This window comes from Hyperoodon ampullatus (genome assembly GCF_949752795.1).
Source record: "Hyperoodon ampullatus genome assembly, chromosome: 7".
Classification (NCBI taxonomy): domain Eukaryota; kingdom Metazoa; phylum Chordata; class Mammalia; order Artiodactyla; family Ziphiidae; genus Hyperoodon; species Hyperoodon ampullatus.
Window position 1 is genome coordinate 65,215,884 of NC_136920.1, and position 26,482 is coordinate 65,242,365.

At 36.6% G+C, this 26,482-nt stretch overlaps 1 protein-coding gene across 6 annotated transcripts in view; it reads right to left on the minus strand.

The window, feature by feature from the left end:
• The window catches only part of SBF2 (SET binding factor 2), a gene marked incomplete at its 3' end in the record, with an annotated part of 467,309 nt that overhangs the window by 101,045 nt on the left and 339,782 nt on the right, over window positions 1-26,482 (minus strand). For all 6 annotated transcript variants that reach the window (XM_079707414.1, XM_079707413.1, XM_079707411.1 and 3 more), the window contains one exon: window positions 23,542-23,610. In XM_079707414.1, the coding sequence (XP_079563540.1) occupies window positions 23,542-23,610 (69 nt within the window). The remainder of the gene's footprint in view (window positions 1-23,541; window positions 23,611-26,482) is intronic.

Consider the following 26,482-nt stretch of genomic DNA (forward strand, 5'->3'; position numbering starts at 1 on the left):
TATCTGCTCAAGCCCTATGGGAGGCACTGCACCTGTGTCTGGTTTCTGACTTCCCACTTAGGCTCTACCATGTGTCCTCTGAGGTAAATCAAGAATTAACCACTGTTCTCCAATTATTCTTGGTAATACTAAAAGAAAGCCTAACAAAATAAGTTATGTATTCAATCATGTAAACACATTCCAAACATTTCATGGAAACACCCTAAGGTAGTCAATATATAAACCAAAGCTTTTGGGACCTAGATATTGAAATAGTGTAATTACTTCCTATTACTATACATGATGTCAACACTCCAAAGTAGTTCATGTACTTTTAATTGCATTATTTTAAAAAGTGGAATATTCTTTTTTTTTTTTTTTTTTTTTTGCGGTGCACGGGCCTCTCACTGTTGTGGCCTCTCCCGTTGCGGAGCACAGGATCCGGACACGCAGGCTCAGCGGCCATGGCTCACGGGCCCAGCCGCTCTGCAGCATGTGGGATCTTCCCGGACCGGGGCACAAACCCGTGTCCCCTGCATCGGCAGGCGGACTCTCAACCACTGCGCCACCAGGGAAGCCCGGAATATTCTTTAAATAATTTAAAATCTATAGTCTAATGTTTTCTTCCAATCCTCATGTTGCCCATAAATACCCTGTCTAGTCCAAACCTGTATAATTCACAGTCATGTCCCTGCACTCCCCTCCCCCCGACCAAGTTCATTAAGCCTGGATAGTTCCCTTCTCAACTTTGGGGGATATAAACATTTTATACTGTATTCTATACATGGTGATAGCAAAGTAAGAAGAGATATACTTTTGGGAGAAGTCCATTTTCTCTAGAAGATGAAAACTTTCAAACAAATTTTTATGTTTTGATTATGTTATTCTGTTGTAAAACTTTTACCTTTAAATCTGTATGTCAGGAATTATTTGACTGCCCTAGAATCCTGCAACGGGATCTGGCACACCAGGTATACTAAGGCTCAGGCAGAATCAGACTTACAGAAACTCTGCAGCCCTGCCCTCATCTTCCAGTATGACTTTTCAGCAGATGGAATGCCTCCTTCCTTCAAATGTACTTGGAGGCGCCAAGAGAATACATCAAATTCCATGCAACTGTAGAGTAAGTTGGAGCCTAGCTTCAGCTTATAATTATATTTCCATTCTCACTGTTTTCTTGTAAAATAAATTAGTTGATTTTTAATGGCACTACATAACCTACTGAAAGACTGCTTAAATTAGCATCTTTCTTTAACTTCTATTTGAAAGCAGGAATTTTGCAACTTCTCTTGATCTCCTACATGTGATTCTCTTGTGCTGTTTCACCCTTTGGCCTTTCTTCCTTTCCTCATTCCACAGATTTTTTTCTCTTCTCTCTCCTCCCAGTAGGGCTTGGTAATCATCTCTCTTTAGAAGCCTCTCAAATTTATACCTTTAGCCAGACCTTTCTTTCAAGTTAAAATGCTGCATTTCTCATTGTTTTCTTCACAGATACACACAGAAGTTCTATAGCAAAGGCTACAAACTGGCATCCTGCAGTTCTTTTGTTTTATTTTGAATTTTATTATTAATAATTAGGAAAATTTTAAAAATTTGCAACATGGATGGACCTAGAGATTATCATATTAAGTGAAGTAAGTCAGAAAGAGAAAGACAAATACCAAATGATATCACTTATATGTGGAATCTAAAATACGACACAAATGAACATATCTACAGAAAGACTCACAGACACAGAGAGCAGACTTGTGGTTGCTGGGGTGTGTGTGTTGAGGGAGGGACAGAGTGGGAGTGTGGGGTTAGCAGATGCAAACTAGTATATATAGGATGGATAAACAACAAGGTCCTACTGTACAGCACAGGGAACTATATTCAATATCCTGTAATAAACTATAATGGAAAAGAATATGAAAAAGAATATATAATGTATATATAAAACTGAGTCAGTCTGCTGTACAGCAGAATTAACACAACACTGTAAATCAACTACACTTCAATAAAATTAAAAACAAACCAACCAACCCCCCCTCCGACAACAAAACCAAAAAACCCCAGATCTCTGTCTTATTTTGAAAAGTGCAAGATCCAGCAACACTTGCCCACATTTCTGCCTAACAACAAAAGAATGGAACTAAATAGAAGATGTTCTCTTAACATGGAACAAGCATTCTGCAGTTCTATATATTTCCACTTCAATCATTTACATTACCAGTTTGGTGTCTTTAAGCATTTGAGTTTGCAATCTCGTCAAAGAGGATAGGAAGAATAGATAGCAGGCCTGACTTTTAGATTCCTTCCACCCCAAAGTGTCAATGTTTAGTGACAGTCTACCTTTAAATCCATATATTTGCCATGATATCACTGGGGAGTCAGTCATATATTGTTTGTTTTCAGTTCAAGTAATCAGCACATGACCTTTCAGTAGGGAGTGTACAGCCTGATAAGTAGAGTGGTGTGCAGATCTGTATGTGTGAATTGGGGGGAGGGTTGTTCTTATGGAGCCCCTGGAGCGTTATCACAAAGCTCTCTTGATCCAAGAGCAATACATAGACCATGTCTTCCATTCGTCTACAACTCCCCTCCTTCCTCACATCACTGGTCTGTTACTGCCATCAAAACTCAGCACAACTTTTGCACAGTGCTTTTTATGCTAAGAAAATGCAATAAATACATCTTTGGTGCTTCTGAAAACAAAAAAAAAAAACAAACAAAAAAACTCAGCACAGAGCCAATAAGAATTAACTGGACAGTTGGTTTGAGTGTTGATTCTTGTGTTAGACAACCAATGTGTCCACCTATAGGACTTCTGATTGGCTTTCACCACATTTATAACACTTCCTGGGAGAACTCAGCTAAACTTGACACAAGGAAAAGGAGGAGGAGAAAGTGTAATAACAAAAATATCATCCGTAGTCATTAACATTTATTGAAGGCTTATCATGTGCTGGTCAGTAAAGCACTTTACATGTGCTACAGCATTTAATGCTCATAATAACCCTATAAGGTAGATACTACTATCATCCTTATTTATGGTTAATGACACTGGCAAAGAGAAGTAAAATAACATGCCTAAGCTCACAGAGCTATTAAGTCCCAGTCAATCTGATTCCAGTGCCCACTCACTAGATGGTAAGCTTTGTGAAGGTGGAAGGAAGTTGTATTTTGGAAACTGTATACTGTGTAATGATTAAAAGGATGGATTCTGGAGTTCAACAAAACTGGAGTATAAAGTCTTTTCAGAAAACAACTTTGGGTTTTATTGATCCCTTGTACTGTATTTTTGTTTTCCCTTTTCATTAATTTCCTTCATTAAGGACTGATTGTGTATCAGACACAATCTAGGAGATGGGGATAGATCAGTGAACAAATGAAATTTTCTGTTTTCCTGGAGCCTACATTCTAGTGGCAAGACCCAGAAAATAAATGTAATAAATATATGTGATGTGCACATACCCACAAAAAAGTAGAGAAGGGAGACTAAGCGTGCTGGAGAGGGATGGGTAAAATTTTAAACAGGGTTATCAGGATAGGCCTCACTGAGAAGATGACATTTAAACACAGACAGGGAACTGAGGGACAAAATCATGGAGTTAATTTAAGAAAGTGCCTCTGAGTATGATGAGAAGCAACTGCGGGGTTTTAGCTGAGGAATGACATGATTTGATGTATATTTTAAAAGGGTAACTTTGGCAGCCGTGTTGACAATAGAATGTAAGGGGCAAAGGTGGAAGCAGGGAAACCAATAAGAGGGTAATAATCCAGGCAAGAGACTGCCATGGGCTTAGGAGATGTTTTTTAATTTATAAGTTTGTCTATAGATTTCAGTCTCCCCACCCAATGCCGAAGGCTCTAGGTTCAGGGTACAGCTGGATGCTTTCAGGTTAGCTGCAGCTTTAGCCAGCAGCAGCATTCCACCTTGATTCCTGCTTCCTTTTCATTTTTCACCCACGAAGATTTCCCTGACGTTCTTGTGCTTAGTTATGCATTTACTAAGGTATTTTATTTTACACTACATGTTCAGTGTTTTATTGCTGGTGGTGGGAGTGCTGGCCAGGGATGTTTCAGAACATCTAGTATGCTACACTGTCAGAGTGGAAGTCCCTGGGTTTGAATTCCACCTTTTCCCATTTAATAGTTGTATGACCTTGGCAAGTTATTTATCTAGACTCAGTTTCCTCAAATGTAAAATGGAGAATATAATATCTAGATCATGGGGTGGTTGTAAAGATTATGATCTTCTAATGCACATAAAGTGCTTAGCCACAATACTTGGCACATAGGAAATGCTTCGTATACTTTATCACTATCAATCATCATCATCATCATCATCATCATCATCAACATGCCTGCAGCATTTTATACGTAGTAGGTATTCAATAAACGATTGCTAAAGTGATCTATTGAAAATGAATTACAAATAGCAGTGTGCTCAGTGGAAAAGACATGCAGCTGGTTTGTCTCTAAGTATACATCACAACCAGAGTCAAATGCATAAAAATGTTAGGAGAACTCTTGCCACCCACTCACTCCCTTTAAAAAAGTGAATACGGGCTGCACTCAACTAACTGTAATTCATTAAATGTCTTCAGTTAAACACCCATGCTGTCTTTATGGCCACCTTCCACTACCCCAGGAGCAGAAATGAAGGGGGAAGTAACTAGCCAAATGTCAGACTCTACAATCTCATGCCTTCAAGAATAGTCAGTGGGGCTTCCCTGGTGGCGCAGTGGTTGAGGGGGACACGGGTTCGTGCCCCGGTCCGGGAGGATCCCACATGCTGCGGAGCGGCTGGGCCCGTGGGCCGTGGCCGCTGAGCCTGTGCGTCCGGAGCCTGTGCTCCGCAATCGGAGAGGACACAACAGTGAGGGGCCCGCGTACCGCAAAAAAAAAAAAAGAATAGTCAGTGGATGCAAACAGAGGGAAATAAAGTAGGATTTCTTCTCTGTAACTTGTGGGTCCCACCAAGATGCTAGCTCTTTTTTCTTCCAGGCAGTGCTTTCTCACAATTGACATGGTGGCAATGGGTAAGATGCTCATCAGGTTCCTTGGAGGAGGCACAGGGTTTCCTCTTTTCATGAGACTATTACACTCATTAGCTATTTAAACAAGATACTATCAGATAAAAGTTTAATTGATCTCTATTTTAAAGTGAGTATAATTTAAAATTTCTCATAAAATATATCAAGTGTAAATCGATGTTATTTGAATTATAAATCACAGTCTGGGCTGGTCAATTCAAGTAGTTCTAGAAAAGTAGGTTAATATTTGATCTCACTAAGAGTGTTTAGCTTTCCACAATGAAAATTTTATTTTATAACCTGAACTAATCATGAAGGGAATCTGGCATGTAACAATGGATGGCTAAGAGAGAACTCAATTCCTCTCCTGAAATCAGTTCTACAGTCTTTGTGATGTTTGTGGTGGCTGGACATCATCCATCATCTCATCATTCCCTACAAAAGACAGCCCAGCACATGTTAATAATATAACATATTACCATATGATCCAGCAATCCCACTCCTGGGCATATATCCGGAAAAGATGAAAACTCTAATTCGAAAAGATACATGTGGAGACTTCCCTGGTGGCGCAGTGGTTAAGAATCTGCCTGCCAGTGCAGGGGACACGGGTTCGAGCCCTGGCCCAGGAAGATCCCACATGCCACGGAGCAAGTGAGCCCGTGTGCCACAACTACTGAGCCTGCGCTCTAGAGCCTGTGAGCCACAACTACTGAGTCCACGTGCCACAACTACTGAATCCTGCATGTCTAGAGCCCATGCTCGGCAACAAGAGAAGCCACTGCAATGAGAAGCTTGCACACTGCAATGAAGAGTAGCTCCCGCTCGCCATAAGTAGAGAAAGCATTGTGCGCAGCAACGAAGTCCCAATGCAGCCAAAATAAATAAATAAGTAATTAAATTTTATAGGAAAAAAAAGATACACGTGCTCTAATGTTCATATCAGCACTATTTACAATAGCCAGGACATGGAAGCAACCTAAGTGTCCATCAAAGATGAGTGGATAAAGAAGATGTGGTACATATATACAAATGGAATATTACTCAGTTATAAAAAAGAATGAAATATTGCCATTTGCATCAACATGGATGGACCTAGAGATTATCATACTAAGTGAAGTACGTCAGACAGAGAAAGACAAATATTATATATCACTTCTATGTGAAATTTTAAAAAGAATACAAATGAACTTATATAGAAAACATAAACAGAACCACAGACATAGAAAACAAGTTTATGGTTTACCAAAGGGGAAGGTGGGGGGAGGGATAAATTACGAGTATGGGATTAACAGATACACATTACTATATATAAAATAAACAACAAGGATTTACTGTATTCAATTTCTTATAATAACCTATAATGGAAAAGAATCTGAAAAAAGGATATATATATTATATATGTATAAAAACCAAATCACTTTGCTGTACACATGAAACACAATATTTTAAATCAACTATACTTCAATAAAAAATATATTAATGTATTATTGAATAATAAAAATATTTTCTGAGGTTTAACAAGTTAAATGGCTTCAAATATGGCTTACTTTTTTTTTGACTCTGAAAATATCTTTGTCGGTAAATTTTTCATTGTGAATTCTGTATATAAATACAAACTATCAAGTATTAGAAAATCCATGAAAAAAATTATTTCATGAGCTTTCACCCTGTTTTCTAAAATCTAGATATGTGCGTTTCAGACAAGCCCAAATTTTACCAATAGATGACAAGAAGTCAGACCATATGTTAAGGAAGAATTTTTAAAAATAGCATGATTATATTTTAAAAATGGGAATAATAATAGTTATTATTATCCCATGCATATAAAGCTTTTAGCTTATTTGTTCCTGGTATGTCAGAAGTACTCAATAAAAGTAGTTATGATTTTTATTATTCTTTTATTTATTTTCTTTCAATAGCCAACAGCTATAATAGTTCTGCTAAAATTAACATTAATGCCTGTCATAGTCACAAGACAATTTATGCATGGGGTCTTACTGATGTCATTATTCCTAATCTGTCATTCAGTTTAATTGGGCCCTAGTGACACTGGGAAAATACACAGACAATTGCTCTGTAGTTAGGTCCAGAGAACACACACACGAGAAGGTTATACGTAATGTTCAGTTTGGTGTGAACCAAATTAAACAAATAAATCAACCAGTATTAGTAAGGAAACTAAGTTGGGTAAATCTAAGTAATTACACACACCACCACTATATAGAATCTTTTCAAGAATATTTAAATAAATGGTGTCTAATCCATTCCACATAAATATTTTAAATTTGCATTTATAACTCTCCTTTTAAGGTTAGGCTGTTGCCCAAATCACTTATGAAAAATTTCTGGAATTTAGCTGAGGATTTTATGTAACCAAGATTCTGATCTTTTCTTAGTAATATTAAACACCCTTTACAATAACTGTACTTACACCATATTCTCTCAATCTCTTACTAAAGTAGGCACTATTCTCACTTAAGGCACCAAAATCCAGAACAAAAAAATATAAATATTAAAAACTAAGAAGAGAGTAAAGTCGGATCATCTTTCTGTTCCCAAGCATCTGGTTTGACCCCCACGTTGAATGGTAGTTTGTACTTCAAACTCGACTCTGCTACACGATAATAATGGAAGAAAAGGTCTCTCCTCCGAGGTGGTTATTTCTCAGAGAATGACTGGGGTTAACAGTTTTGACTGAATATTGATAATAAATCCTGAGGTTGAAGGTTAATTATTGGTAACTAATTATCCTTTGTGAATAACAACTTTCTCTAGAACATTAATAAAAGTGTCTTGATTTGTGTAGCTTTCATGTATATTAATGTTGAAGGATGCTCTAAGACTGGCTGAAGCAGAAGAAATAACAGAAAGAGGGTTCTGAAAAGAGGGAAACGAGGAGAGAATGACAAATAAGCCCAGGAAAGCATGGAAAGTTGATTAGAAAGCCTGATGGAGAATGCCCCCCTGTGAGGGAGGGGACAAAACTCACAGCATAGCCTGAACCCAGAGGAAATGGGAGGAAGAGAAAACAGAATTCCCACAAATCATGGTGTCATTACGTAAGGAAGACTATGGAGGATTAAAAAAAGTATAGATTAGTCTCCTTAATCCTTGACACACTCCTACTAGTTTAACACTTCACTTTGTCTCCACCTATTCTACTTAGTACTAGTGATTTTCATGCCTATCTATGCTACTACATAATCAATGGATAGCAGAAACCATGTCTTATGCATCATTGCAACTCACACAATTCGTAGTACAGAGTTTTACGCAAAGTAGACAGATACTTCGTTGAAATAAAATTTTCTACCAAAGTGGTTAAAGTAACTTTACATTTACAAGTAACCATGTTCCTTCAAATCTTGTTCTTGCTATTAGTTTGTTTAAACCTTAAAAAAAAATTATGAGCGTAGAAGTAAAAAATCCTCGTTATTTATACAACATTATTCAAATTCCTTAACATGGCACACAAAGCCCTCTATAGACTAGCCACAGACTACCTTGTCTTTCTGCCTCCACCTCTAGTCACAATTCCCACTAAGTGGTTCATGGTGTGTTCTCTGCCTGTAGTATTTATGTCTTCCCTGCCCACCCACTTCTCACCTCATCCCCACCTGTAAGACAAATGCCTATTTATCTTTCAAGGCACAAATGTCCTAATTTCTTTGTAGTGTTTCTTGCTGCACCAGGAATTAATGTATGTATAGTACTTACATTATACCTGTTTTAGAACACTTACGTTGTGATTTATTTTACTAATCTATCTTTTCTGTAAGCATGTGTGCTCCTTAAGGGCAGAGACCTTGACTGTTCACTTTGTATTACTAACACTTGGGACATGGTCGTTGTAGTTCAATGTCTATTAAACTGAATTTTACTGGTAGGCTGTCTTATTTCCCGAAGAATGAATAAAAGGGCCCCCGACCTTTGAGAATATAATACGAAAAAGTTGAAAAGGCCAGAAAAATGTTCCATAAATATTTGTTAATTCTTCACTGGAAAACACAATAATAATTAATATCTGTTCTTGAGTGTTAGAGTAAATTATTCTATAATTGCCTTGTATCACTAGCTTAAACTATGAATATTAAACTAGTATTAATAAAGAACAGTAATTCCAAACTAATTATATAATTATAGAGGTTTTCCAGGAGGACCGGGAGAAAGGAGCAGCCATGTAAAACTGGAAAGAAAGAGTGAGAGAAGCAAGAAGAGGTTGTGCTGAGAGGGAGGAGGAGGAATGCTAAGCTGTCCCAAAGAAAAGAAGAAAATAAAGGGAAGAAGTAAAAGCAAGATACTCTTTTTCTGGCCATTCTAAAATTCTGCTGCACTGGAGGCATCTGCTATAATGAACACATTCATTCACATATCTTTTCCAGGCCAAATTTGGATTCAGCCCAGTGTTGACTCCTGTCTTCACTTTGAAACATTGTTCTGCTGACATTTTTAAGATTAGTATTTGATTTTACAGCACAAAAAAGATGAAAAAAGACCCTTCATCATCCCCCCCTCTTTTTTTGGCCAAAAATGTAATTCTTTGAGACCTGTTATAGGAAATGCAATGTATCCAGATAATGAAGTCTAAGAAAAACAAAATTCTTTTCCTATTTTGTAGATTTTTAAGAATCTCTCTCGTCATTTACCAATGGGGGAAAAATGAAGACTGATGAAATATCTATTTTTTATTGCTATAAGATTTTTCTTCTAGCAGCAATATTCCATCAGTTAGAATCTATAGTAGGATCATATCTATAGTAGGATAAGTAGGGTCCATCTTAATGACTAAGAGGCAAAGCCAGTTAGTTATTCAAGAAACTTCTAAGTCATCAAAGAAATGCAAAACTGCATCTGGTGTGACTCTGAGTACTTAGTATGTTTTATATTAGAAATATGTGGAAATTAGAGATTTATAAATAATGATGTGTGATAATTATTTATTAAATTAACCATAATATACAGTTAATCAGCATCGCCTAACTTTGCCTTCTCCAAGCCAAAGCTTAATGAAACAGTCTTGCTGGATATATGGATGAAATGATTGGAGAAATGAGGAGGTAGGAGTGATGCCAGTTCAATACCTCTAAGCAAAGAGACAAAAAAACCCCAAACTCCGAGAAGTATGCTGCATAATTGGGACTCACATGGGGAATCGTATTATAGTTAAAGAATACGAGCTTTGGAGTCAAGTACAACTGAGTTTGAGTCCTGGCTCTGCCACTTACTTGCTCAGTGGTACAGATTCTCTCTAAGCCATAGTTCCTTTGTCTTAAAATGGGAATAATACTCACTGAGTTGGATTAGGTACAGTAAACCAAATGTAGCATCTTGTACACAGTAAAAATTCAATAAATACTATTATTCCTATCACCTTCCTCTGGATTTCTGTTCTTTACTATGTTCTATTAGGTGCACAGGCTTACATAAGAGATATACAGCTTTGACATGAAAGACACAGATAATAGATTTTAGTTTACTTATTTTGGGGGGTCAGGTGTTGGGTGCAGAATTACTGCTAGAGTCTGGTGGCAGGAAGGTCATCGTTCAGGAAATCTACTAGCAAATTCTGTGATTCTCCATGCTTTAATGTTCACTTTCTGCTTCTCTGACTGATTAGGTAAGCCAGGTTTACACAAATGACTTTCTTCAGATTTTCAAAAGATTTTCTTAACATACTATGCTGAATATACTTACTTTGGGCTTTTATATTTTGAAATGGAAATGATACCTAGGTCTCAAATTTTATTTACTCAGATAAGCTAGTGGATATTCATTTAGAATGTATAAGCAAAAGTTAAAATTTAGCAATGGAAAAGTTAAGAACTATAAACTCATGTAGAGAGAAATGTAAAATACATTCCTTCAAACTGAGAAATCAGGCTTTACATCTCATATTTTTTCTAATATACTTATTAAAAGATAATTAATTATATATTACATTTGAATTAGGTATAAATTGAAACAATACAGAAGGTGACTTAAGCACTAAGGGTGTGAAAATATTTTCATTAATAATTAACAGCCCTAAAGAAATCTGCTAAAAAAATAGGTGAACTTCAAGTATATTATGCTCAGTGAAAGAAGCCAGACATAAAAGAACATATATTGTATGATTCCATTTATATAAAATATCCAGAAAAGGCAAATTTATAGAGATGGAAAGTATATTAGTGGTTGCCAGAGAGTGGAGAGTGACTGTAAATGGGCATGAGATTTCTTTTTGGGGTGACAGAATTGTTCTAAAATAGGATGCTGGTGATACTTGTACAATGCTATAAATATACTAAAAGTCACTGAAATGAAACTTAAAACAAGTGGATTTTATGGTATTTAAATTATACCTCAATAAACCTATTAATAAAAATAAATCTTCCATGTGGCTGGATTTTAGAAAACACATTTTTACATGCTAAATGAAACGAGGATTTTGAAGAAGAAATCTATTTCTACTGCGAATGAGAGCCTGAATAATGCTCTTATGGTGAAATAAGACCTAGCTCAATCAGTAAATCAATAAACATTCTCAAAGTGCCATCTGCATATGGAGATCTTTGGAATTTGGGAAGGCAACACATCAGGGTGCTTGAATTGAGGTAAATAGGGTGTTGCTTTTTCCTCCCCAGGTAAACATAAACCACAGTGCGTACAAAAGGAGAAAGTGTCATCTCTCCTGGGAGTCATTTTGAGCATCAGTAACCAACACATGTGCATCAAAGACGTAATGGGAGGGATTTGGGATACTTTGATAGACTCTGGACACTCTCCAGATTACTCGGGTTATTAAGAATTGCAACAGGGTGACCCTAAGTTACATGGGTCGCTAGGAGAAGGTACTAAATGGTGGTTCATAGTAGAGGGGCCCATGGCCTTCACTGTTGCTCAGTGCTATCGCTAGGGAAGAGTAATGCAGGGGTATCCGATTTTGGTTCCACTTCTGCACTGAGTATTGGCTTTATCTTATGCTTTAATTATTTTTCTTCCCCAAAAAGTAACATTTAGACAAGAACCCCTGCTTTAAACTCTAAGTATATATTTTGGTTCTTAATTTAACAAACATGATCTTTGAATAAAAAGGACCTAAGGAAACAAACAGTAGACCAATGTTATTCATTAACTGTGAAATGGTTCCTCTGTCAGTAGTTAATTAATGGATACAACATTAGACGGTATGCTTCTTGAGGGTAAGGACCATGTTATTCATCTGTAACTCTGCAACAAACATAAGCACAGGGCTTCGCACACCTAATAAATGTTTGCTGAACTGAGAATGAAAGCACCATATAAATAATAAACATAACATGAATGTAAAAGATTATATTATTTTTTGCCATAAAACTAACCCTAATAATTTAAACCTAGCTGTTAAGGCACTACCTTCAAAAAAGACTTTGAAAAAACCACATTCCAGAAAGACAGACAAGATAAAAAGGCAGAGGGCTATGTACCAGAAGAAGGAAAAAGATAAAACCCCAGAAAAACAAGTAAATGAAACGGAGATAGGCCATCTTCCAGAAAGAGAATGCAGAATAATGATAGTGAAGATGATCCAAGACTTCGGAAAAAGAATGGAGGCAAAGATCGAGAAGATGCAAGAAATGTATAACAAAGACCTAGAAGAATTAAAGAACAAACCAACAGAGATGAACAATAAAATAACTGAAATGAACACTACACTAGAAGGAATCAGTATCAGAATAACTGAGGCAGAAGAACAGATAAGTAACCTGGAAGACAGAATGGTGGAATTCACTGTTGTGGAACAGCATAAAGAAAAAAGAATGAAAAGAAATGAAGTCTGTCTAAGAGACCTCTGGGACAACATTAAACACAACAGCATTCGCGTTATAGGGGTCCCAGAAGGAGAAGAGAGAAAGAAAGGACCCGAGAAAATATTTGAAGAGATTATAGTCGAAAACTTCCCTAACATGGGAAAGGAAATAGCCACCCAAGTCCAGGAAGCGCAGAGAGTCCCATACAGGATAAACCCAAGGAGAAACATGCGGAGACACACAGTAATCAAACTGGCAAAAATTAAACACAAAGAAAAATTACTGAAAGCAGCAAGGGAAAAATGACAAATAACATACAAGAGAACTCCAATAAGGTTAACAGCTGATTTCTCAGCAGAAACTCTACAAGCCAGAAGGAAGTGGCATGATATACTTAAAGTGATGAAAGGGAAGAACCTACAACCAAGATTACTCTACCTGGCAAGGATCTCATTCAGATTCGATGGAGAAATCAAAAGCTTTACAGACAAGCAAAAGCTAAGAGAATTCAGCACCACCAAACCAGCTCTACAACAAATGCTAAAGGAACTTCTCTAAGTGGGAAACACAAGAGAAAAAAAGGACCTATAAAAACAAACCCAAAACAATTAAGAAAATGGTCACAGGAACATACATGTCAATAATCACCTTAAAGGTGAATGGATTAAATGCTCCAACCGAAAGACAGAGGCTTGCTGAATGGATACGAAAACAAGACCCATATATATGCTGTCTACAAGAGACCCATTTCAGACCTAGGGACACATAGACTGAAAGTGAGGGGATGGAAAAAGATATTCCATGCAAATGGAAATCAAAAGAAAGCTGTAGTAGCAATACTCATGTCAGATAAAATAGACTTTAAAATAAAGAATGTTACAAGAGACAAGGAAGGACACTACATAATGATCAAGGGATCAATCCAAGAAGAAGATATAATAATGGTAAATATTTATGCACCCAACATAGGAACACCTCAATACATAAGGAAACTGCTAACAGCTCTAAAAGAGGCAATCAACAGTAACACAATAATAGTGGGGGATTTTAACACCTCACTTACACCAATGGATAGATCATCCAAGCAGAAAATTAATAAGGAAACACAAGCTTTACATGACACAATAGACCAGATAGATTTAATTGATATTTATAGGACATTCCATCCAAAAACAGCAGATTACACTTTCTTCTCAAGTGCACACGGAACATTCTCCAGGATAGATCATATCTTGGGTCACAAATCAAGCCTCAGTAAACTTAAGAAAATTGAAGTCGTATCAAGCATCTTTTCTGACCACAACGCTATGAGATTAGAAATGAATTACAGGGGAAAAAACGTAAAAAACACAAACACATGGAGGCTAAACACTACGTTACTAAATGACCAAGAGATCACTGAAGAAATCAAAGAGGAAATCAAAAAATACCTAGAGACAAATGACAATGAAAACACGATGATCCAAAACCTATGGGATGCAGCAAAAGCAGTTCTAAGAGGGAAGTTTATAGCTATACAAGCCTACCTCAAGAAACAAGGAACATCTCAAATAAACAATCTAACATTGCACCAAAAGGAACTAGAGAAAGAAGAACAAACAAAACCCAAAGTTAGCAGAAGGAAAGAAATCATAAAGATCAGAGCAGAAATAAATGAAATAGAAACAAAGAAAACAATAGCAAAGATCAATAAAACTAAAAGCTGGTTCTTTGAGAAGATAAACAAAATTGATAAACCATTAGCCAGACTCATCAAGAAAAAGAGGGAGAGGACTCAAATCAATAAAATTAGAAATGAAAAAGGAGAAGTTACAACAGACACCGCAGAAATACAAAGCATCCTAAGAGACTACTACAAGCAACTCTATGCCAATAAAATGGACAACCTGGGAGAAACGGACAAATTCTTAGAAAAGCACAACCTTCTGAGACTGAACCAGGAAGAAATAGAAAATATGAACAGACCAATCACAAATAATGAAATTGAAACTGTGATTAAAAATCTTCCAACAAACAGAAGTCCAGGACCAGATGGCTTCACAGGTGAATTCTACCAAACACTTAGAGAAGAGCTAACACCTATCCTTCTCAAACTCTTCCAAAAAATTGCAGAGGATGGAAAACCCCCAAACTCATTCTATGAGGCCACCATCACGCTGATACCAAAACCAGACCAAGATATTACAAAAAAAGAAAATTACAGACCAATATCATTGATGAACATAGATGCAAAAATCCTCAACAAAATACTAGCAAACAGAATCCAAAAACACATTAAAAGGATCATACACCATGATCAAGTGGGATTTATCCCAGGGATGCAAGTATTCTTCAATACACACAAATCAATGAATGTGATACACCATATTGAATAATTGAAGAATAAAAACCATATGATCATCTCAATAGATACAGAAAAAGCTTTTGACAAAATTCAACAGCCATTTATGATAAAACTCTGCAGAAAGTGGGCATAGAGGGAACCTACCTCAACATAATAAAGGCCATATGTGACAAACCCACAGCAAACATCATACTCAATGGTGAAAAACTGAAAGCATTTCCTCTAAGATCAGGAACAAGACAAGGATGTCCACTCTCACCACTGTTGTTCAACATACTTTTGGAAGTCCTAGCCACAACAGTCAGAGAAGAAAAAGAAATAAAAGGAATACAAATTGGAAAAGAAGAAGTAAAACTGTCACTGTTTGCAGACGACATGATACTATACATAAAGAATACTAAAGATGCCACCAGAAAACTACTAGAGCTAATCAATGAATTTGGTAAAGTAGCAGGACACCAAATTAATGCACAGAAATCTCTTGCATTCCTATACACTAGTGATGAAAAATCTGAAAGAGAAATTAAGGAAACAGTCCCATTTACCACTGCAACAAAAAGAATAAAACACCTAGGAATAAATCTACCTAGGGAGACAAAAGACCTTTATGCAGAAAACTATAAGACAGTGATGAAAAATTAAAGGTGACACCAACAAATGGAGAGATATACCATGTTCCTGTATTGGAAGAATCAACATTGTGAAAATGACTATAGTACCCAAAGCAATCTACAGATTCAGTGCAATCCCTATCAAATCACCAATGGCATTTTTTACAGAACTAGAACAAAAAACCTTAAAATTTGTATGGAGACACAAAAGACCCCGAATAGCCAAAGCAGTCTTGAGGGAAAAAAACGGAGCTGGAGGAATCAGACTACCTGACTTCAGACTATATTACAAAGCTACAGTAATCAAGACAATATGGTACTGGCACAAAAACAGAAATAGAGATCAGTGGAACAGGATAGAAAGCCCAGAGATAAACCCACGCACATATGGTCAGCTTATCTTTGATAAAGGAGGCAAGAATATACAATGGAGAAAAGTCAGCCTCTTCAATAAGTGGTGCTGGGAAAACTGGACAGCTACAAGTAAAAGAATGAAATTAGAACACTCCCTAATACCATACACAAAAATAAACTCAAAATGGATTAGAGACCTAAATGTAAGGCCAGACACTATAAAACTCTTAGAGGAAAACAGAGGAGGAACACTCTTTGACATAAATCACAGCAAGATCTTTTTCAATCCACCTCCTAGAGTAATGGAAATAAAAACAAAAATAAACAAATGGGACCTAATGAAACTTAAAAGCTTTTGCACAGCAAAGGAAACCATAAAGAAGATGAAAAGACAACCCTCAGAATGGGAGAAAATATTTGCAAATGAATCAACGGACAAAGGAATAATCTCCAAAATAAATAAACAGCTCATGCAGCTCAATATTAAAGAAAAAAACAACCTAATCCAAAAATGGGCCAAAGAATTAAATAGACATTTCTCCAAAGAAGACATAACAGATGGCCAAGAGGCACATGATAAGGTGCTCAACATCACTAATTGTTAGAGAAATGCAAATCAAAAGTACAATGAGGTATCACCTCACACCAGTTAGAATGGGTATCATCAGAAAATCTACAAACAACAAATGCTGGAAAGGGTGTGGAGAAAAGGGACCCCTCTTGCACTGCTGGTGGGAATGTAAATTGATACAGCCACTATGGAGAACAGTATGGAGGTTCCTTAAAAAACTAAAATTAGAATTACCATATGACCCAGCAATCCCACTACTGGGCATATACCCAGAGAAGACCATAATTCAAAAAGACACATGCACCCCAATGTTCATTGCAGCACTATTTACAATAGCCAGGTCATGGAAGCAACCTAAATGCCCATCGACAGACGAATGGATAAAGAAGATGTGGCACATATATACAATGGAATATTATTCAGCCATAAAAAGAAACGAAATTGGGTTATTTGTAGTGAGGTGGATAGACCTAGAGTCTGTCATCCAGAGTGAAGTAAGTCAGAAAGAGAAAAACAAATATCGTATATTAACACATATATGTGGAACCTTGAAAATGGTACAGATGAACTGGTTTGCAGAGCAGAAATTGAGACACAGAAGTAGAGGAGAAAACGTATGGACACAAAGGGGGGAAAGAGGCAGGGGTGGTGGTGGTGGTGTGATGAATTGGGAGATTGGGATTGACATATATACACTGATGTATATAAAATGGATGACTAATAAGAAAAAAAAAAGCAGAAGGTGAAAAATTTTTTTACATTTTTTGAATTCTTACTATGATCTGCCCACCTTTATAGACAATTCATCTGTATTAAACTGATCTCCAAAAAATATATAAATATAAAAAAAAAGAAAAAGAAAAAGAAAGGCTTCATAAGTTAAAGACACATGGAATACATACAAGTTCGTAGAAATAGAAAAAAGTGTGAAGGAACTGTAGAGAAAAAAAAAAAAAACCCTAAACTTATGGTGGCTGTGGTGTAACAAATTCCCTAAGATCTAATATAGATAATGTTGCAAGTGGAACATCTTTTACTCTAAGTAAAGCTCTAAAAGATAAACATTTGTTTCATCTAGGCCAATAAAATACTTCGCTTTTATGAGAATGGTAAGTATATACATAATTATCTTTTTATTAAAAAGAAAATACATGCTGAAAACTATAAACCATTGATAAAGGAAACTGAAGATGATTCAAAGAAATGGAAAGATATCCAATCTTCTTAGATTGGAAATATTAATATTGTTAAAATGGCCATACTACCCAAAGCAATCTACAGATTTAACACAATCCCCATCAAAATACCTATGATATTTTTCACAGAACTAGAACAAAGAATTCTAAAATTTATATGGAATCAAAAAAGGCCTAGAATTACCAAGGAAATCCTGAGGAAAAAGAACAAAGCTGGAGGAATAACCTTTCCAGACTTCAGGCTATACTACAAAGCTACAATAATCAAAACAGCATGGTACTGGCATGAAAACTGACATATAGATCAATGGAACAGTATAGAGAGCCCAGAAATAAACCTGCACACCTACAGTCAATTAATCTATGATAAAAGAGACAAGAATATACAATGGATAAAAGACAGTATCTTCAATAAATGGTGTTGGGAAAGCTGGACAGCTACATGTAAATCAATGAAATTAGAACACTCCCTCACACCATATAGAAAAATAAACTCAAAATGGATTAAAGACTTAAATATAAGACATGACACCCTAAAACTCCTAGAAGAGAACGTAGGCAAAACATTCTCTGACATAAATCGTAGCGGTATATTCTTAGATCAGTCTCAAAATATACAAGGCAAAAGAAATAAAAGCAAAAATAAGCAAATGGAACCTAATCAAACTTAAAAGCTTTTGCACAGCAAAGGAAACCATCAACAAAATGAAAAGACAACCTATGGAATGGGAGAAAATATTTGCAAATGATGCGACCAACAAGGGGTTAATAAGCTAAAATATACAAACGGCTAATAAAACTCAATATTGAAAAAACAAACCCAATCAAAAAATGGGCAGAAGCCCTAAAGAGACATTTTCCCAAAGAAGACATACAGATGGCTAAGAGGCACATGAAAAGATGCTCAACACTGCTAATTACTAGAGAAGCGCAAATAAAAACCACAGTGAGGTATCACCTCACACTGGTTGGAATAACTATCATCAAAAGTCTATAAATAATAAATGCTGGAAAGGGTGTGGAGAAAAAGGAACCCTCGTACTCTGTTGGTAGCAATGTAAATTGGTGCAGCCACTATGGAAAACAGTATGGAGTCTCCTTAAAAAACTATAACTAGAGCTACCATATGATCCAGTAATCCCACTCCTGGGTACATATCCAGAAAAAATGAAAACTATACTTCAAAAAGATACATGCACCCCAATGTTCACAGCAGCACTATTTACAAGAGCCAAGACATTGGAAACAACCCATGTATCCATCAACAGATGACTGGCTTATGAAGATGTGGTATATATATACACACACACACACACACACACACACATATACACACACATGCATGTGAACACACACACACACACACACACACACCGTGGAATATTACTCAGTCATAAAAAAGAATGAAATATTACCATTTGCAGCAACATGGATGGACCTAGAGAATATTATACTTAGTGAAGTAAGTCAGACAGAGAAAGACCCTCTCTGACTATATGATATCACATATATGTGGAATCTAAAAATAATACAAATGAATCTATATACAAAACAGAAACAGACTCATAGACATAGACGACAAACTTATGGTTACCAAAGGGGAAGGAGGAAGGGACAAATTAGGAGTATGGATTAACAGATACAAATTACTATATATAAAATAGATAAGCAACAAAGATTTACTGTATAGCACAGGGAATTATATTCAATATCTTGTAATAACCTATAACGGAGTATAATCTGAAGAAAATAAGTCCGTCACCTTGCTGTACACCTGAAACTAACAGAATATTGTGAGTCAACTATACTTCAATTAAAAAAATAGCTGGTTTACTTAGAAAGAAAGGAAGAAAGAAGGAAGAGAGGGAGGGAGGAAGGAAGGAAAGAAGGAAAGAAGAAAGGAAAGAGGAAAGGAGAAAGGAAAGGAAAGAAAGAGGTACCTGATCCATCCTCTCGCCTACCTCCTTACCCGAGCAGGCTTTGACTTCCACTATTAAAAAAAATACATGTATGTGTGTGTGTGTGTGTGTGTGTGTGTATATGCAGTCATTAAAAATAATTAGGTATATAGGAGGATCTCCAAGATGTACTACTAAGTGAAAAAAGCAAGGTGAGAAAACAGTGTGAATGGTTTGATCATTTTAGTTTAAAAAAAGATAATTTTATCTGCATATCCTAGCAATAATACACAATTTTTTTTTCCCAGGAAGAAATCAACTGTCAGAAGAAATGGAGTAGAGGTGGGAAAGGGAGCGTTTATGTTGCATTTTGTATCTTTCTATACTATCTGAATTTTCTAACCATGCATATGTACTACTTTAAGAAAATGTCCATCTGACTGATGAAACTGTAGACCAGTTTGGTTATTTATTTATTATTTATTGTATTATAAAGACTAATGTAAGTTCCTAGTGGCCACATCAATGTTTTGTTCATCTTGCTGCCCAAGATGCTGCCTGGCATAGTAACCTTTTACATTCCCATAAGATACAAGTTCAGAAAGTATCTAAGAATCAATATGATCCACTCCCTAACCCTCTCTGTTGGTTATCAGTGCAGTGCCTCTTTCCTCCAAATCTACCTTTCTTTGCCTTGCTTTGTGGTACTGGAGCTGGACCTGTAAAAATTTCTCCTTTGCCAGTTGGCACAATATTAAGCTTTGTCAGTAGGGACAGAGCAATATGAAGTGGTTTCTTTTCCTGGTTCTGGTGTGCTTTTTTCTTCTTGTTCCTGTGACATGTACCTGCTAGTCGTGTGTGGGACAGCCAGTTGTGCTCACCACTTTGCGAGTTTCAGTGGTACCCTAGTGAGTGGATTCCTAGCAAGTCTTGCCAGAACTCCAGTAGGCAGTTTCCTGCTTGCCAGCCTTAGTCTGTGGCCCTTCAGTGAAGTTCACCTCAGTGCCATCCAGTGGCCAGAGAAACACCTCTCCAACAAGGTCTGAATCTCGGTCTTGTTGGGGAGTGGCACACTCCAAGTTTAAAATTCTCTTTATTTCTTAGTAGTTAATCCCCTATTACTACTTAATAACTCCTTATATTAAAATTTTCCTGTTTATATTACTGGTATGGTTTCTGGTGCCTAACTGGACCTTTCATGCTCAAATCAAATTAAACCAAAAGAAACCAAGTAAAATCAAGCCAAGTCAACAACAAAAAATTAAATCTATAAACCCATCATAAAACATAAGTTTGTATTATTAAGTTTGATAACACAGAGAAGAGCATGGCATGTAGCCCAACTTGTTAACTAATTGCATTAAAAACTTCCACAGAACAAAAAAACATGGTGTGATGGTTTTGTACTGTGTAAACTAAACTAAGCTAGAACAGTATTTCCCAGAATTCTCCTTCCTCCATGATTCTAGGTTAGGGTTGACTACAGAGAAATGTGTCTAAGATTTGGAAGGCAAAAATGAAACAGCAGCCATTACACTCTGAAGGTCAGTATAGGATGCCAGGTGCTGCTGTATCTCATACACTTTGTTGCAGATCTGCTGGACCATCTTGATGTGTGGAAAGAACTGTGCTCACATTTCCTCCAGTTCCTTCTGGATCTCTTCCTTTAGCTACTCCTAGTCAGGGCCAGGCACATGTGTAGCTCCATGGCCAATAATGCTGCTTCTTTTCCAGGTCACCTGCTTTCTTGAGGTTGGAGGACTTTAAAAGACATACACAGATTCTAGTTTGTCCTTGTTCTTCCCTGTATGCCCAGCTTTTCTTCCTGACTGCTGCCCTGATGATCTATTGTGACTTCAGGGCCACAGGCAGACCCTAATTCAAAGCTTTCCATAAACTTCTTCCCCAGCTTCTATAACAGTATAAAAGCTGGTCCTTATAATAGATTCCTTACTTCCTATCACTCGTGGTGCTTCTGCTATGATGATCAAACCCTCACTAATATACACTATAAAACAGATAAATGATCCAGTTTAAAAAAAAATCTTAAGTAATTTAAGTAATTTGGATTTCTTGAGCAATTGAGTTTCTACTGCCAATTCTTATTTCCCCTATGTTTCTTCTTATTTATTTCTACATAATATCGAAGTTTAAAAAATAGATGTTAAAGTGGGAAAATTTTTAAATGCCATTTTCTTTAACAAAGAAAATGAGGGCCCATACGAAGGCTAGTTAGAACCAAGTTTTTTGGTTCCTCTGAGATAGATATGGAGACAAATTTCCTTGGTGGCCTAAGATACAGGACAGCCTGACCTATTTTTGTAACATTATTCTCCATGTCAGGAGGGGAATAAGATGAAGAACTACTAGGGAGAGTTCTGAGAAGACTAGTATGTATGCATTTAAGAAAAACTAGAGTGGGCCTGGAGATAAGTTTAAGCTGACGAGGGAAAACCAAAAGATGATGCTTAAGCTCCAGCTTGTTTTCATTAGTTTCTAAACCCAAATTCATTTGTTTAACATTTTTGAGATTTGTCCTTGTTTCCTGAGCATGCTCAATATGACCTGCCAGGTCTCAGAAGTGTGAGTCTCATAAATTCCATTTTCTGTTTTAGAAGAGGATGGGGGGGGGTGGTGGTAAGGAGGAAGAAAGAGGAATGCAAGTGAGTTAGCAGCAGAGAAAGAGCTCCTGATTATGGAGAACCTTTGGGTTAAGACCTTTAACTCAGAGACTGTGGACAAATCATTTGAAGTAAAGTTTTTAAAAAACTGAGTTTATCAAGAAATATTTATTGGGTACCTACTAAGTGCAGGAAGGGGGCTAGACCTCATCAGTTAGAAATGGTGGATGAAACAAAAAGGATGGGCAGAACAAAAAGAGTAAGAGAATACCGCCAGCATCTAAGGGCATGGATCATTTCATCACTCAGCTAAGGCACTTTATCTGGTGCCTAGTTCTCTACTAAAACAGATCTAGGAATATTTGATAATCTCTCCTGGCTTAGAGCCCATGAAACATGGAGTAGCTTTAGCCAGAAGTCCTTCCATAAGTCCTGGGCTTCCTGAAGCTACCTGCACACAGCTGCACAGTGAGTCAGCCTGGCTGTCACAGGTTTATTGCTTCCTACTGTACATTTCAGAAGGACGTATTCAATGTGCTGTTCAGAGTGTGGCTATTTAACTCCTTACAAGTCCTTCATAGGAAAAGAGGGAATAAGAGTTTGCTGGATTTATTTGCCCTAAGAATTAATCTCTCTATGAAAAGGCATGGATAGGACAACTACAATAAATGACAGAATTAAGAAAAGCACTGAACATTCTGGAAAATTTTCAGAAGGTTCATAGAAATTGCCGGTGAAGTTAAACTCTAATTTCTGCCTCCATTTATTTATCTAGCTTGTTCATTTGTTCATTCATTCATTCAACAAACATTTATTGATTGACACTGGGATACAGCAATGAATAAGACAGATAATATCCCAGCCTCATGAAATTTATTTTCTTTGGTGGGGGAAAACAGTCAAACGTAAACTAACCAACACACAACACAATTTCAGGTGTTATTAAGTGCTCTAAAGAACAATGAAGTAGGGATGGAATGGTGGGGTTATATCTTAGGAGATGATTTAACATTATATATTTTTTACATATAGCATGCAATAAACGTTATTAACAAATATAACCACAGATATGTCTTAGATACACTAAGGGGACGCAATTGATGTAGTTCCATGATAAATCAAACTAAATACATCTATATAAATCATAATGACTTATATATAGACCAATGAAACTTACCCTATAGAAAGCACTGGTCAAAGGGAGTAATGCTGCGGCAATGTTATATTCTTCTAAACTTGAACAATCCTTAAACAAAACGAGAGAAATGAGCATTATTAGGACATTTACCAGAAATCACAAATATGTGGAAACAAAAATCTATGATACATTATTTACTGTCCTAAGGGGTTTTTACTTTTATTTCAAATCGTCATTAAGGCTTACCTAGATAAATGTGAAAAAAAGTATGAAAAAATACTGTCCCGAAGCACATTCTTTTTTTTAAAAAAATTATTTCATTTCTTTTAATTAAAAAAAAATTCTTTTTTTTGCTCGTGCCACGTGGCATGTGTGATCTTAATTCCCCGGCCAGGGATGGAACCCATGCCCCCTGCAGTGGAAGCATGGAGTCTTAACCACTGGACCACCAGGTAAGTCCCCTGAAACCCATTCTTTTAGAAATGATATAAAAATACATTTGAGAAAGATGTTTTCATACACTATTGGTGAGTAGCTACTTTTACTTTCCTGTTTTACAAAAATTGTGTTTACAGCTGTGCATATTTGTCCAAAAATTTTTGGAGGGGGTTTTAGTATATTTAACTACTATATTTCATTGAATCTGAGATACACATTTTCTCCCCACATTTTAACTTCTCTAAGACTGGGATGTATGTTATAATTGAAATAATATATTTTTTCTTAGTCTTACACATGAAGGGCTTCTATGTAAAATTCTGTTATTGATCAGGCAAGAAATACCACTGATGCCAAAACCCCTTGGGTGAAACGTTGTTGGGGAATGGGACAGTCAGAAAATCTCAGTGGGAATGTAAAATGGTGCAGCTGCTAGGAAAACAGTACGGCAATTCCTCAAAAATTGAAAAGTAGAATTACCCTATAATCCAGCAATTCTACTTCTGGATATATACCTAAAACAACAGTGACTTGAATAGACATAGGGGGGCCATGGCCTGGAACAATGCTCAAGGGTAATACCCTTAGAGAGGTCAGGTATAGTAATTTCAGCCCCAACCTTAGATAATATAACTATCGCCATCAAAATGCAAATTCATCAGCTATCAGCTGTTCATATGTTTGTATGAATTGATTTTAAACTCACAGAGCTGAGACCTTAATATCAATTATTCCAATACAATTCCTCTGCTTTTCAGATGAGAAAAAGAGGCCTAGATGTCAGCCAGTACTGGAATTTAGATTTATCTACCTATTGGCCTGGTGCTTTTTCCTCTGAACACCGCCTTTTGTACTTGATTGCCTTCCTCATATTCTTGAGGTGGCGGATATGAGTTTTTTGAGCTGCCAACACTGATTTTGGAATGTGAGGGAGGGAGTACAGGCCTCAACAGCAGAGCAGTTGGAGGCTTAAAGCTGCAAAAGGGCACTGGTGTCAGGGACAGGGCCCCTAGAAAAAGGAGAAAGAGTCAGAAACAAAGAGAAAATACACCATAGACAACCTTGGTCTATTTCAAAATACTACTATGGCTTGGCAGGGCTGAGGGTGTAGTTCTGCCCTGAGGAAAAAAAGGAGGAAACTCTTTCAGAAGTCATGGACCAAAGGCGGGCATCTCTTCTAATTCTAGTCTTGCTTAGAATGAGTACATTTGGTATTATGATCTGCTAAAAGAGTTCTTAATAGAATTTCATGCATTTTTAACTATGAAAAGCACAGCTATAGAATACACTGATTGTCCAACTCCAGAAAACACTGAAACAATACTGGGTTACAAGACAAATCTCTGTAATAAAGAATCATTCTCAGATACGTGACATTCTCTGACCCAATTAAAAAAAAATAACTAAAAGATAGGCTCAAACTTCCTATACTGTCCTAAAAATAACAGTTCTAATTAATTAATTCACCACACAGAGTAAACATTTATTGGATAAACGAATAAGTGAATGAATAAAGGAATAAATTCAAGAAGAGAGAGAAATGAGGAGAAGAAGCTAAGGACAGAAACCTGGGAAAGATATATTTATAGAGAAGGAATAAAGGAGAATCAAGATGGGAAAGAGAAGTAGGAGAAAGCAGTACTATAGTTGTCAAGAGAAGAAGAAACGACCAATAGTGTTGAAGTCTCCAGAGAAATTCAGTAAAATGAAGATTGAGAAAAAGCCAAGAAACTTGTGAATCAAAGAGGTCACTGGTGACATGATGAGGGTATAAGTGAGTAGAGTAAAAAAGGCCCTGAGTATAAATGCTCATAGTTGTAAAGGGAAGGAAGCTGTTTGAGGAGTTATGACATCCAAATGGGTAGCTGAATGAATCTTGGTAGGGTTGAACCAGATGAACACTAAGATTCTATGTAATCCTTTGATTCTATAAGAATTAGAAGGGACCTAAGTACACCAAGGAGGAAAATCCAAGGGAGAGAGAGTTGAAAAAGAAAGCTCACTGATAGAACAAGGTCTCTGTGATATGGCCGCTAGTCAATGTGGTCCCCATTTCTAAGGGGGAAACACCTCATTTCCATAAAAAGCAAATAAACAGAACTTATATTAACCAGCAGGATCCCTGAATATTTCAGCAAATATAACTTATTAGGAGAGAGAAGCTTGGTTCTACAATGGAGACTCAGGCCTACCTAAGAGGCTTCCATGGGAAAACCAGGGAGAGTGTCCTCAGACTGTTGTGCAAACACTAGTTTTATGGAGTACTGATAGCTGTTACTTGGGGGGAAATTGGGGAAATGCTGGGTAAACAAAATTAAGTACTATGTTTTTGTTTAAAAAAACTGTAGGACTTCTCAGGGCTTTATATTGTGACTGGATGAAGGGAATTTGGTGGCAGCATTTCCAACCTAATTTGACTAAGAACATTTCTTTTAGAAAGCAATTGAAAAATATATATATATTTAAATTGAGGGCAATTGCTATTTTATTATTTATTTATTTATTTATTTATTTATTTATGGCTGTGTTGGGTTTTTGTTGC